Raw genomic sequence first — 14,227 nt, forward strand, 5'->3', positions numbered from 1 at the left:
ATTTGTTTATGTAATTATGTAATTAGAATGAATTTTGGATTTTATATGAAAAAAAAAGCTAGCAAGAATGGTCAGGTAAACCTTTGAAAGGAGCAATGAAGTGAAATGAACCAGATAAAATGTTAAAATATGCCCCAGAGCCCCAGTAACTAAAGCTGAGTGGCACCAGAAACTGAAAGGCAAACAGACAAATCACGTAGACCAGAAATTACAGAAACTGACTCAAATACATATGGAAGCTTAATATAATTTCATGGTGGTGTCTCCAATCTGTGGAGTGAAGATAGAGATTTTAATAAATGGTATCAGGACCACCAGATTAGAAAAACAAAGTTGGATCCATACTTGAGACCATAGAACAAAATAAATCCAAACGGGTTAAAGGTTTACATGTAAATAAAAGTCCTAGGGGGAAAAAATGGGTGAATTCCTTTAAAACCTTGGAATACCAAGGCCTTTTAAACTATAACTCAACATCCAAAAGCCACAAAATCCTGGAATTCCACTACATTTTAAAAACGGCAAAAAAAGAAAATCAAGACAATGGCAATCTGAGAAAAAGTACTTTCAACTCCTGTCACAAGGGCCAATCTCCCTAATTTATAAAGAGCTCCTAGAAACCATTAGAAGACGAGCAAGCCAATAAGAAGATGGGCAGCAAGAGGTGTAAACAAGTCTGAAACCAAGCAGGAGGCTCTCCAGGTCTGCGTGGGACGAGTGTGGTCACACCTGCGCACTGAGACGGCCCTCCTCCGCCCTTGGACTGGCAAACACAGGATGGAGAACCTGGTGCCGGGAGCCTCTGCGGAGAGCCGCTCTCCAGACGGCTCTGGGTGCACGACGGGGCCCGCAGTGCAGCCGCGACTCGGAGCAAAGGCAGCAAAAGGACTTGCTCCCCCCTCGGCCTCTGGGAACCTGGAATGCACACACCAGCACACATACACGACCTCATCTGAGGTCACTAACCGCAGCAGTGTTTGCAACAGCGAGAAAGAAGAAGAACCCAAGCGTCCACCGACAGATTGAGGAGCTGTGGCCGTGTGCACGGAGGGTTACGTGTGGCCACGAATACAGAATGAACAACTCACTCTTCATTGATGCGGAACAACGTCCAAGATACACTGAGCGGGAAAATGTGCAGAATGGGGTTTGTAGTGTGCTGCCCTTTGTATAAGCCAGGAGGGAGCGCGGGATCCCGCAGGAGAGACCACCCGCGGGCATGGACCGGCAGGTGCAGCAGGCTCAGAGCGAGAACTTGGCTGGTGTACCTGTTACACCATTTTGACTGTGAGTCATGAAGATGTGTAGGATTTATTACAAACCCAAAAAAGAAAGAAGGAAAGAAGGAAAGCAAAGAAGGAGGGAGGGGGAGAGGGTCTGGGCTGCTTCGGGGAGAAAAGACTGGACAAGCGGGGCTCCAGGAAGGCTTGGATGCCGTGTGAGCACCAATGGGGAGTCGGGGGGCCGCGGGCCAGCAGGAAAGCAAGGTCATCAAAGCAATCGAGAAATAATGTGCAGTCTCAGAAAAGAAAAGATCTGCGTGAAAATAACCCCCCAAATCCCCATGTAGCGTATGAAGCAGGAGAGAAAATTCTGTACTCAAGCAGCACCAGCGAGGGGCTTCTGGTAGCTGCCGGCCAGGCTGGGTCCTCGCTGCGGCGGGGACGGACAGCTGCCCTCACCAGGCCCACGGGACACACGGAGCCTGGAAGCACCACACAGAGCCCGTAGAGAGGCGCCCCGCCCCGAGCGGCTGAAGGAAGACAAAGCACCTTGTGTTTGCGGGCAGCCCACCTTCCCAGGCCCCACAGGCCCAAAGGTCACGTTTGTCCCCAGGAACAGAGGTGCCAGCCAGTGTCAACCAAGTTCTCGGGGAACCGGCGACACAGACACAGAGACCTCGCGCGTCTCCCCGCAGGTGTTTGCTGCGCCAGGCGGACTGAGAGAGGATGCTCTGCTCCGAGTGTCGAACACACGCAGACACGCGGACACACGCAGAGACACACAGACACACGGACACACACGCAGACACACATACGGACACACACGCAGACACACGGACACACACGCAGACACGCAGACACGCAGACACACGCAGAGACACACAGACACACAGACACACAGACACGCAGACACACAGACACACATGCAGACACGCAGACACGCAGACACACGCAGAGACACACAGACACACAGACACACGGACACACACGCAGACACGCGGACACACACGCAGAGACACACAGACACACGGACACACACGCAGACACACAGACAGACACAGAGACACACGCAGACACACAGACACAGTTCACCCCCCCAGGAAGCGAGGACCCCAGCGACCCCAGCATTAAGGGTCCTGGCAGGACTGTGCCCCGTGGGGCCCGTGGCCACCCGTCCCTCAGGGACAAATCCAGGAGGCACCGTCCCACAGCAGCCGGGGCCCTGGGGACAGCGCAGGTGTTAGAGGTGACACCTGCCAGCCCCGCAAGCACGGGCAGAGAGGCAGGCCCGCCAAGGGGACAGACCCAGGGCGCAGGTGTCACAGTCCAAACTTCACCGGGTTAGAAGAGAGCACAGTGAAGGGACGTGCGTGTGGTACCAGCCATTCACACCAAACAGCAGACACGAGGACAGGCACTCGTGCTCCAACACCTCGCATAGCAGGAGGGACAGCAAACCTGAAGGAGAGCAGTCACCCGGGGGAGGGGAAACAGGAGGGGGACAGAGGGACGGACCCCACACGCCGCTGGGTGTGCAGCATTCGGTCCAGAAACCTGTGGTCATGCTACGTCATTACAGAGTAAAATGGAAATTTAAAAAAACATTTTATTTATCTATTTTAGAGACAGCAAGCAGGCACACGGGGGAGGGGCAGAGGGAGAGAGTCCGAAGCAGACTCCGTGCTGAGCGCAGAGCCAGACACGGGGCTCGATCTCACCACCTGAGATCACGGCCTGAGCCAAGAGGAGGAGTTGGCCGCTTGACTGACTGAGCCAGCCAGGCGCCCCAAAAGTAAAATGGAAATGTAAAATGGCAATCACTGAAAAATGAAACAAAGGAATTTACTTTTCCGCTTGCTGACATAACCACATAGAGGGATTTTGAGAGACTTCAGGACACGGTGATGGGGCTGTACCCCCGGCGGGGTCGTCCCGGACCCCACGGCCGGAAATCTGAATCCCACCTTCCCTCAGGCGTGACGGTCCCGGGTCCGTGACAGAGAGGCCACTGTCATTCACGCCACTGGGTGCGCGTGTGGGAAATGGCCGAGGAGCCGAATGCTGCTGTCCCTGGAAACGGATCGGGGCGGGAGCGGGAGACAGACCCGGGATCCAGGTGGCCCTGACGTCGGAGAGCAGGGAGGGAACTCAGCGCGTCTCCTTCCCAGGCTGCGAGGGGGGAGGCGGTCATCCACGCGCGCCACGGACCAGTTGCGACCCACGTGCATGCTGGGCGCCCGCCGCGCACGCGATCCCACTCCGCGGTGCGACCTGAGGCTGAGAGACCCGCTCGGCCCTCTCTAGACCCTCCTCCCCCGAGGTCCCACAACGGGAACTGTGTGTGCGTCCCTCACTCGGCGTCTCCGAGACCCGCCTGGCTTCTCCCGCGAGCAAGCCGCGCAGTAGCTTTTGTGGCCAAGCAGTACTCAGTCGCACGAATTCACGTGTACGTGAGCTATTTGAAGTTGAAATGTGTCGTATGTCCTAGGCCCGTCCACTGGCCCGGCACTCGCCCGTGTTCCTCTCCGCAAGGATGTGCCCAGGATGCGGCAGCAGGCCCGGTGGATCCGAAGGCCGAACGAAGAGGCTCCCAAGGCCCCAAACAGGACAATCCGACCCATACGAACAGCTGCGATGGATTAAAATATATGAAATATTTAAGTCTTTTACTTCTGTTAAAAACAAGACCACTGACGCTAAGCCCCCGTCACCAAACTGAGACTTAGTTACAGCTTCAAGTCCCCCAGAAACGGAGTGACCAGCACCAGTCAGTTGGGTGATCTGCCAGATGGACCCGTGAGCAGTGACCCTGCAATCACCACCCGATTTCTTTCCAGACCAAGTTCCTCGTCCGCCCCTCCTGCTCCTAAGGAGCCTCTCACCTTGTCCACCTGCTCGGAGCCCCTTTCCAGCTGCTGGGTGGGATGCTGCCCTGTTCAGGATCCCTCGAACAAAGCCAATGAGATCTTTGAAATGTATTCACTTAAATTTTATTTTGTAAGAGTTTATGGCGATATTTGTAAAAACCCTTGGGAAGATGCTAACGGCACACTCACTATCCTAGAAACTGGTAGATACAAGGGGAAGAATCAGGCCTGTGTACCTCCTGTCCTACAAACTGCACCTCACGGCAACAAGGAGTTAAGGGGGACGCTTCTGGTCATTAGGTGAATATAAGAAGGGAAATCTCGAGAGCTAGTTGATAAATCCGAGCAACGCACACTGATGGCTGCTAGCATCTCAGGACACAGACAAGCCAACACCACGCACTTGCTGGAAGGCACCACTAGGACGCTGTCTTTTAAAAAGCGCCCCCAGGAGCTGGTTCAGGTTCCGATTTCTAAGCAGACACAGGTCAGTGGGGCTCTGAGGCTCAACAGCATGGGGCAAGGGCGTCGGAGCGCCTGGGGCGCGGGAGGGTGTCATCTAAACAACGGAACAGCATCACCAGGCTCCTAGTACCGTGATCTCACTTTTCCCCAGACACTCGTTGGTCTAAATCATGACCATCAGGCACAGTGTGGCCCCGGGATCACGTTAATCATACAGCACACATCATAAAGCTCATAATTACACAGAAAACCACTAACCTTCCACAGAAATAAAAATCAGTCCTTCTGCTGTCCTGCTGCCGCGTGGGGGGGGGGTGCATGGGGAGGGGGCCTCGGTGATGAGCGGCCTCCCAGCCTCTCTGTCCCCGTGAGGGGCTTCTCCAGATGCTCAGAGTCCTGCGACCTGTCACATCGGTCATAACTAACCCCAAGTCAATGCCACTCGGGAGCGCGTATGTGGGAGGCCCTGGGAGAGCAGAGAACCGCGAGGCTCGCGGGGCGCTGCCGGCCATCGGGGCTCCTCTCGCCCGGCCCCGGGCAGCTGACTGACACAACGGCGACTTCACGACCCAACCTCATGTGGCCGACGGCAATCGTTCGCTTTACACCCACGTCAAGAACCGCGTTTTGTTGTCTTTTATCCTCAAAACGGCCAGTACCCGTGCAAGCATGATACTCAAAGGTTTGCGGGCGTCACTAAAGACCCTCCCACCCATCACGATCGATGTCCCTGTTTGCAAAGTAAACCGCGGGGCAAGGCATCCAAACCAGGGGAGGCCCGCCGGCCCAGCGCAGGCCTCCAGACGCAGCACCTCCGCCGTGACGAGGAGCTGCCCCCGGGACGGGCGCGCCTCCTGCGCTCTCACACGCGAGGCTTCAGACGACAGAGGGCCTTCAAACCCACCGACCCCCCGTCCACGGCCACAGGCTTCCTGCCTGACGGGCCGCAGACTCGCCGCGGCGCTCAGCAGATGCTGGAGCCCCAGGGAGGCCGGTGGCGGGGCGACCGTGGATGCTGGGGCCCCGCCCGTGCCCGCGACACACCGAAGGCGGAGAGCAGGGATCCAGAGCCGGACAAGCTCGGAGCTCCGCTCGCTGGGATGCGCGTGTGCACGCGTGCGCGGGTCCGTACACACCACCGGTGCCTCCACGGGTCGGCCTTCCCGAGAGCTGCTGCCTGGCTCACCCCGCCCTCCCGCGGGGCCACCAGCTCCCACCTCAGCCCCCCTCCTGCCTCCGCAGGGTCCTAGTAGCTCACGGGCTCCATTCCATTCTGCTTCAGCTGTTCGCCCCGAACCGGATGGGGAGGGAGGGCTCAGGCCTCCCCACCCCCTGGTACATCAGGCCCCCGCTCCGGGGCTGTTGGCCTGGTGCCCCGGGTGCGTGACCAAGGCCAGCCCTGACCGGGTCATGGACCAGGGGTCCTCAGCAGAGGCAGCTGCCCCTGCAGGGCGTGGGGGGAGGGGAGCTTCGAATGGCTGGGCCAGAATGCAGGGGTAAGCGGAGACCCCCCGCCTGTCAGCGTGGGCCCACAGAAAGGCGCCGAGCAGAAAAAGCATCTGCCGCGACTTGCTCCCAGAAAGACAGCTGTGGCCACGGGGAAGGGGGCGGGGGACACACGCTGGGGTCCATTCCAGACTCCAGCCGAGGCTTGAGCCCGGGACTAGCCCCGGGAAGGAGACCCCAGCACTGACCTGCGATGCCCTGCCCCCCGCTGCCGAGAGGAGAGGCGGCCTGACCCTCCCGTGGGGCCATCCCACGGCCGCTGTGAGCGGTGGCTCATGGGCCCCCAGGCCAGGTCACAGGCAGCAGGCCCCCCGAGGAGGCCATCAGCACAGCGCCCCACGGAGGGAGGCCTCCCCCGTGTGGCTGTGGCAGTCTGGGCAGGCTCTGAGCCGCCGGCGGGCACACAGGAGGGCCGAGACCGGACAGAGAGCTACGGACCCACTCTGCGCTGGAAGACGAGCTACTCAGAGTCTGCCCCGCACCTGCCTCCCTCCCTTGGCACCCGCTCCCCCCATCTCCACAGGGAGCAAGGACAACGGGGGGGGCCTTCCCGTCCACTGGGGAGGGGCCGTGGGGCCCAGCGAGCCTCGTCCATAGAGCAGGACCCCCAGGGCCGCGGAGGTCTGCGGCTTGGGGGACAGAGGAAGCGACGCCAGTGGGAGCGCAGGCCGGCTGGGCACGGCTCTGACCCCCTCGCCCGAGCGCACGGCACCCTGGGGTCCTCACTGCGGCCCCTGGGCACGGTGCTGCCGCCAGCACGCCATGGAGAGTCCAGCCCCGGTGTCCCGCTCCGGAGCCCGAGCCACTGCGGCCCAGCTGAGCGCGGAAGGACTAGAGAGCCTTGCAGACGCAAAGGTCAGTGCTCCCCAGTGTCCGCGTCCCGGAACTGCGCTCTCGCTCATGCAGGAAGCACACGGCCTTCCCAAGTGGCCTTCCCAGCACGGGCGCGCCGGGTGAGGGGCAGCGCCGTCCCCAGCCCTGTCCCCAGCCCCTGCTGCCCTCGCCTTCCCCGAGGTGGCCGTCCCACGCGCCGCTCCCAGCGCGGAGAGCACCAGAGAGCCGAGGAGCCCCATCGCGGGGACACTGACTTCAGCCTCCCGCTCCCAACAGTCACCGACAAGGGACGTGACAAAAATCAAGTTTCTGAACCTACAGGAGACGCGGGTGGGGCCACCCCACCAGAAGGAACCACCCACCGGCCAAGTTCAAGTGGCCAACTGCGTTCACACACGCAAGGGCCCGTCATCGGAGCTGTGGCTCAGGGCCGCTGGTCCACAGTGTGTCCCAGACACCACAATCGGCAGCACAAACTGTCACACGCGGACACAGACACGCAAGGGCTGAGTTGCAGCGATGGCCCAGCTGGCCTGCTCGCTAGGGCCGCCCACAGCTGCACGGAGACCCAGACACAGCCCGCGAGGGACACAGCCCTGGGTGGACACTCGCCATCCCACCCGTGCTGTCCCTCGGTGGTCAGCACGTGGCTTGCCCCGTCTAGTGAAAACCACTTTCAGAGTAGGGTGGGCAGGAAGGGCAACAAGTAATTTAGTGCAGACGAACTGCAGACCGGGGGTCCAGCCTCTGGCTTCGGCTACGAGATGGCCAGGAGCCCGCGGGAAGGGACCCAGGCCTGGACTGGGGTCAGGCTGGGCACGGAGGAGCATGGGGCTCTCAGCCCGCACGGGTCATGCTCGCTCTGTCCTCCGGGCACCAACCACTGACCTGCTGAGCCGTGACAGCTCCAGCTACCGAATTCCACAGCAGCTCCTGTGGTTTTGAGAACTGAAGCCAAGCCTGCTGATGGTTCCCCTCCGGCCGCACCGTGCTTCGTCCCTAACTCAGACGAACTTTTCTCCTCTCGCATTAACCCGCTCATCGCAATAACCTCCAGGACCAAGTGAGGAGCATCTTGGGAGCTCCTCACCGGGTGTGGGCAGGTAACAGCCACGGGCCTGCAGCCAGACGCCACGGGGACGCCACCGGGACGCCACGATGGACACTGTTCTCCCAGACCCAAAACACACTCATCTCCTACAAGGACCAAAAAAGCTACGGGCAGGACTTTGAGCTTCCGGGTCAAACTAAGGATTAAAGTGGTCCCTACCTGCAGGTGAATGTGACCCCTCTGGTGGGTCTCTGAGAAGCCCGAGGACGTCAGGTACATCGATCTGAGGGTCACCTTCTTCTTTTTCGGTCTCATCGGAGCCTCTCCGGGAAGAATGATGGTTGTGTCCAGTTTTCTTGCGCAGGACAAACCTCCAGCAGTCAAACATGAGTCTGCAGTGCGAGAAACAGATTTTCAAAGGAAAATGAGCTCACCCTGCCCAAGGACAGCATAGTCGTTTCTCGAAGTCCAAACAACTAGATGCAGCCTTTTGCAGTGTTTATTCAGAAATGGAGGGAGTACGTTTAAAAGGAAATTCATTCTCCTCCAATGAATGTCTACCGCATCAATGTTCAGTTAAACAACCTTCTTTTATGATATTGACACGGAATAAAGGTTGCATAAACAAAAATATTATTTACTTCTGCTTAAAAAAAACAAAGGCCTAGATTTTCCCCTTGACATTTAGGCTCTTGTTTCAAGAATATAAAAATCCCTGATTCCCTGGTTTCAAGGTCACAGTCTAATTCACCAAACTGGCAAACTTTCAAAACCACTCCTGATTGCTTATTTAGATTACTGAAAAGCATGGGAAATCGTCTGAGCAGAGAATGTCCTCCCAAGTCCCAGAACAAACACTAAGGTACAATCCCTCCCGTGAAAATCCAGCAAAGGAAACTTAAGTCAGGTTTTTGGGAGGCAATCCTGAATGTAAACAGACAGCTGGTAAGGACACTTGAGACAGAAAGCCCCGGAAGTCACATGTGGGGTACACGCTCCCAACCTCGCGGTTTTGTGCTTGGTCTGAGCCCGTGTGTGGTTCCTTATGACATCCCCCTGTTGACTCGGTACCTGGCAGGCTCCGTCTTCGAGAATAAAGATGGAAATGATCTGACTTGAATATTACTACCAACAATATCACCTTTCCACCTCAGTGTTGAGGTTCCGCCCGATGCGTTGGGGTGGTTTCGTCCCGGCCCCAAGCCACGCCCCACCGGGAGGAGGCCACCCCAGGGCCGAGCACCACCCACTTCCCTTCCTCCCACCGACGCCCCTTGCCGTCCCAGCTCAGGCCCCGCCACTCGCCCCCTCAAGGCTCTCCCTGACCGCCCGGCCCCCGACGGCCAGCCCGCCCTCCGTGCTGTTCCCAGGTCTGGCTTCCTTTCGGACCCCCAGGGCAGCTTCGAAAGCCCACCACTGCCTGCCGGCATCTAGGGAGGAGTTTGGACGAGCAGGGCGCTGAGGCACGGAGCCGCGCCTGTCTTTGCAGGGAGGAAGGAGCCGCCACCGGACTGGGGTGACTCTGGCTGGCAGACACACAGCCCGGTTCCCTCATGCGGCGAGCACCACCAACCCCACAGCCCTGCCCGACAAGAGACCCATTTCCTCCCTGTTTTCCTGCCAACACACACGCTCAGGGCTTCCCCTGCCGGTCCCACAGTATGCACGGGTCCCTCTGGTTTTATTCTCACCGCTGCTGGCCCCAACTTGCTCGGTACCTACGCGCGTCCTTCGTGTCACTTCTCTGGGCATGCGCTTCGGGTCCCGGTGACGCTTACTGGACCTCTCTGCCCAGCACCAGAATGAGGATCCCTCACGCTGAACCCGAGGGACAATGAGCCGCTCTCTCCCGAAAGGCCCTGGGACCGCTGCACTGGGGCCTGTCCCCGGATCCAGGACCATCAAACTGTGTTCCAGGAACGGCGCCGACAGCGGCCACAGTCAGACGGAAGCTAATGATTTCTGATTGCCTCAGTCTGGCCTTAACATGAAACACGAGGAGGCACATTTCCCTGGTTAAAACAAAACCAACCCCCAAACCCTGTTTTTTTCCTCTTTTCTTCCACATTCTGCTCAGAGGATTTCAAACATGAGCAGGCTGATGGTAATCTTAAACCTCCGGACAGAAAGGAAAGGCCCGGTGGGTGATTCTCTTTGCTCCCAGGAGCGCTGGGCTCCTGCCCCGTCAGCCCGGCCTCCGGCGCCCCCACCCGCCACAGAGATCGCAAGGGTCACCAGGCACTCGGTCTCCGGTCTTGACACCCAAGCAAGACGGTCCAAAGTTTGTTTTTAAGGACTTTGTTCTCAAAAGCATGCCCTCCACCCCCCTTGGCTGGAGGACCCATGAGGCCGTTCCCGCTTCCACCGGCAAGGTCACGGCCAGGCAGGTCAGCCCCGAGCACCCCGAGGACGGCTGGCACTGGGGGCCGGAGGGGTGAGCCCCTGCCCCCAGGACTGTGGTCCTCCAGTGGCTCTGCACACCGCCCCCCACCCGAAGCTCCCAGGCAGATGGCGGCATCTCAACAGTGGTTTCCCACAGCTAATGTCATCTCCAGGGCGCAGAGCTCAGAGACAGATGGCAGGCCCGTTCACTTCAAAAATCTCCAGGCTGGGGGCGCCTGGGGGGCTCAGTCGGTGAAGCGTCTGACTCCTGGTTTCAGCTCAGGTCGTGATCTCAGGGTCTGGGATCGAGCCCCGTGTCAGGCTCCACGCTCTTCGGGGAGTCTGCTGGAGATGCTCTCCTTCTGCCCCTCCCACCCGTGTGTGCGTGCTCTCTAAAATCAATCTTTTTTTAAAAAATAAAAATAATAAACAAACAAACAAACAAATAAGAATCTCCAGGCTGGCAAAACCACCCAGCACCAAACTGTTCTGTCTCCCACTGAAAAGTTCCCGATAGGCGAGGACCCGGAGTGGTGACAGCCACCAGGTCTGGTTCTGTCCCTCTCTGGAGTCCAGGCGTCCCCCTCGCAGCACACAGGGGACTTGGGGGCTGGGTGGCAGGGACGTGGCCGAGTACAGCAGAAGACCCAAGCCAACCAGCGTCACCCGCTCCTCCTTCGGCTGGGCCACCTCCCTGCGCACCCGCTTCGGTGCTGAGGGCTTCAGGCAAGCCCTGCCCCGCAGGAGCTCGGAGTCCCGGGAGAGCGGCCCGTGCACACGCACACCCGGGCTCGGCGTCGCTCACACTCAGTGCTGTCGCTGTGCCCGGCGAGGGTCCCCTGAAGGGAGACACCCAGGGCGCTGCGCACGCTCTCACTGACGAGACGGCTGCCTGCGGACAGGAAATCTGACTCTCCTCTCCCGCTGCTGCTTACGAGCGGGAGCCCCAGCACTAGAGAAATGCACCGAAGATGCGAATGTCGCAGCTGGCCGCGCCGCGGTCTCTCATGACATGTCATGATAATGACAACTGCGTTATCAATCAGTTACAAATCGCCAATACTGAGAATGTAGTAGCATCATTCAAAAGCAAAGAAGGCGGTTCTAGGACAGAGAAGCTGAAGGTGGAGGGGACTCGTCATTCCCCCTCTTCTTCCCCCCATGGGCCACAAAGTCGAGATGTCCTAGCATTTCCTGCAACCACGCAGTATCAGACATCCTACTGTGGGCAGAGAGTTCTGGAAGTTTCACTCAAGGAAGTCAGGAGGAAGCAGGGTTATGTCCCCATCTCAAAGAGGAACATGCCACAGATAGGCTACGCCAGCTGGGAGCCCACGGAGAGTCTACAAGCCCCTGGGCGGCCCGCAAGAGGGGGCCACCCCTGCCTCTTCCAGCGGCCACACCAGCCGACCGCAGCGCCAGACTCCGCCCGCGCGTGCGGCCTTCCTGTGAGCCGGCGCCTGGCCCGCGGCCGCTTCTGCAGGTGCTTTGGTGAAGACCGACCCCATCCTCTCCTGCAGGTGCTTTGGTGAAGACCGACCCCATCCTCTCCTGCCCTCTCCAAAGGACGAGGCCCCTGAGCATCTCTGCTGCCCGTGTGTGTCCAGCCCAGCGAGTCTCCCACCTGCCAGCAAAGAGCTTCACTAATGTTCTCGTGAGCAAATACAAAAGGACAAACGCAGTAAATGCCTGTAACTACTTCTCCAGGAGCCTCTTAAAATAATACGACACCCACGAAGTCGGGGACCATGTGCAGTCGGTCGGGAGCATTCCAGGCCGGCTTGTTTGCGGCCCACACACACTCCGCATCCTTGCTTCAGCTGCAGGATTCTGTCCACGTTTCAGAAGTTCAATAACCTGGCGGCGGACAGCTGTCCTTCCACAGTGACTGGGATCTCACCTCGACTCGCCCAGATGCTGCTTTCCCAGATAAATGTCCCGTTTTCAGTTCAAGACTGCAGTGGGAAGCCTGAGGCTCAGAGAGAGAGGGTCACCTGCAGGCTGATGGTGCTGCCGGTGAGCTCCAGGGAGCGACAGCTGGGGCAGGGTGGGGGGGACTCTGCTGGAGACCGAGAAGGCTTTCCAGCTGCCTGAACCCTCCCGACTGTCAGGGGCTCTGCAGGGCCAGTCACCCGTGACCCCTGCAGGACGGCCTCCTTCTAGGTCCCTGTAAGTTCTCCTGTAAGAAAACCTTGCCTCTCCCGCTCTGAGAAGAGTCGCCCCAGGCCCTCCAGGCCCCAGAGCCCCCTCCCCAGGCTGTGGGCCCTACGTGGCAGAAGCTCTCTGCACCAACCTCTTCCTTGCACAACTGTGTGAGGCAAAACTGATGCCCCAGGAGCGTTAGCCCGGCCCAGACCGTGACGCCAGGGTGGGAGGGCGCAGGCCAGCCCACGGGGTGGGGAGCGGGGTCCTGAAAAGCGAAGGGGTCCTAAGACAGAGCTGGATCACCCCAGTGAGAGCCCCCTCCTCGCCACCCCCCCAGGTCGGGGCAGGACTGTCCCCTCCCCCATGGTGTGAGCAGAGGGCGTGGGTCCCAGGAGGCTGGGCAGAGCTCAGAACAGCCTGGTCCGTGAACTCGGGTCTGCAAACCAGCTTCGGCCCGTCATCCCCTGGATTTGCACAGAACGCCCGCCCGCCGGTGCAAGGGCTCCTTGCCCGCACCCCCTCACCAACCTGCCAAGTGGGGTCCTCTGCCTGCCGCGGGGGGGCCTGGACACTCTGCGGCCAGCAGCCCCTGGGGACCCACTTTTATTTTTGTGGTGCCCTGCGGCTCCCAGCGGCCACACATCCTGGGGCCTCCCACAGCATCCCCCCCCCACCCTGCTGCCGGGTCACCTTAACCCCTTCCTGGGCCAGGGCTGGCGGGCAGCCTGCTGGGGCCCCTGGAGGCCTCTGGCCCCTGGACGGGGCTGTCTCCCGTAAGGACCGGAGGCTGTGTGCTCAGGACCAAAGTCTGCTCCTCCCCAAACCCCCTCTTAAGTGAGCAGAGCGGCTGAGGAGGAGCCACGGAGAGCAACAGGGCCCCTTTCTTAGAAAGTGGTCGAACAGCCTTTGAAGTTGACTGAAAAGAGCCGCTCTTCTTTTTAAACTGCGGGAGCCTCTCTTGAGCAGCCCTTTTGAAAGGCAAGGCCGCTAGGCTGTGGGCCACCCGCCTTTCCCGCTGCCGCTGCCGGGCTGGGGGGCCCAGGGAAGTGCCGACGCCGGTGGGGGGGCCTCGTCCTGCTGCCCCCACACCAACCTGCAGGGCCACCTGTCCCAACACCTGTCCTGACACCTCACGGATCAGCGCGGGTGGGGGGGGTTCGGAGGAGCTTGGGACGTGGCTCTTCAGGGTGGGGGGCATGGGGGGGCGTGGGTGACACCTGCCGCGTGTGACACGACCCCGTGACAATGGGGAGGGGCGTCTGTGCACAGGGAGCCCCGCACCTCCAGCCGGCGACTGCAGGGCTGCACCCCCACCGGAGAACCCGGTCGGGCCGCCACCTCCGGATGCTCACCGCCCCCCCTGCCCCCATCCACCCCTTCCACCGGCCCCCCCACCCCCCACCCCCGCACACCTGCCCGCCTGGACAGTCCTCCCCGGGTCCTCCGCCGCAGGTGCTGCGCCTGACGCCGCCCCGGGCCGCAGGGGGAAGGGCGGAGGAGGGGGAGGGGTGCAGGGAAGGAGGAGGGCGCCCGAGAGAGGCGGGGAAAGGTGGGGGCGGGGACGTGGTGGAGGGCGGAGGGGGAGGAGGAGGGAAGGGAGGGGCGTGGGCGGAGGGAGAGGAGGCGGGCTCAGGTGGGGGGAGGAGGGGGGAGAAAGGGGTAAAGGTCTGGGGCAGGGGCGGGACCAGGAGGCGGGGGAGGGTGCGGGAGGGGGGAGACCCCCGAGCCCGCCCTGGCCTCTTCCTACGTGTCAG

At 60.1% G+C, this 14,227-nt stretch overlaps 1 protein-coding gene across 5 annotated transcripts in view; it reads right to left on the reverse strand.

Annotated features, from left to right (window-relative positions):
- MCF2L (MCF.2 cell line derived transforming sequence like) overlaps nt 1-13,981 on the reverse strand; it is a 144,139-nt gene extending 130,158 nt beyond the window's left edge. For 3 of the 5 annotated variants that reach the window (XM_032402578.1, XM_032402586.1, XM_032402581.1), the window contains exons 1-2: nt 13,886-13,980; nt 8,166-8,338 (exon numbers count right to left, since the gene is read on the reverse strand). In XM_032402578.1, coding sequence (XP_032258469.1) covers nt 8,166-8,334 — 169 coding nt within the window. In that variant the 5' untranslated portion in view covers nt 8,335-8,338; nt 13,886-13,980. Of the gene's footprint in view, nt 1-8,165; nt 8,339-13,885 lie in introns of all 5 variants that reach the window. The other 2 variants (XM_032402585.1, XM_032402583.1) reach the window with 1 other exon arrangement.
- Between the last annotated feature and the right edge of the window lie 246 nt (nt 13,982-14,227).

Source organism: Phoca vitulina, unplaced genomic scaffold (genome assembly GCF_004348235.1).
Source record: "Phoca vitulina isolate PV1807 unplaced genomic scaffold, GSC_HSeal_1.0 scaffold5, whole genome shotgun sequence".
NCBI lineage: Eukaryota > Metazoa > Chordata > Mammalia > Carnivora > Phocidae > Phoca > Phoca vitulina.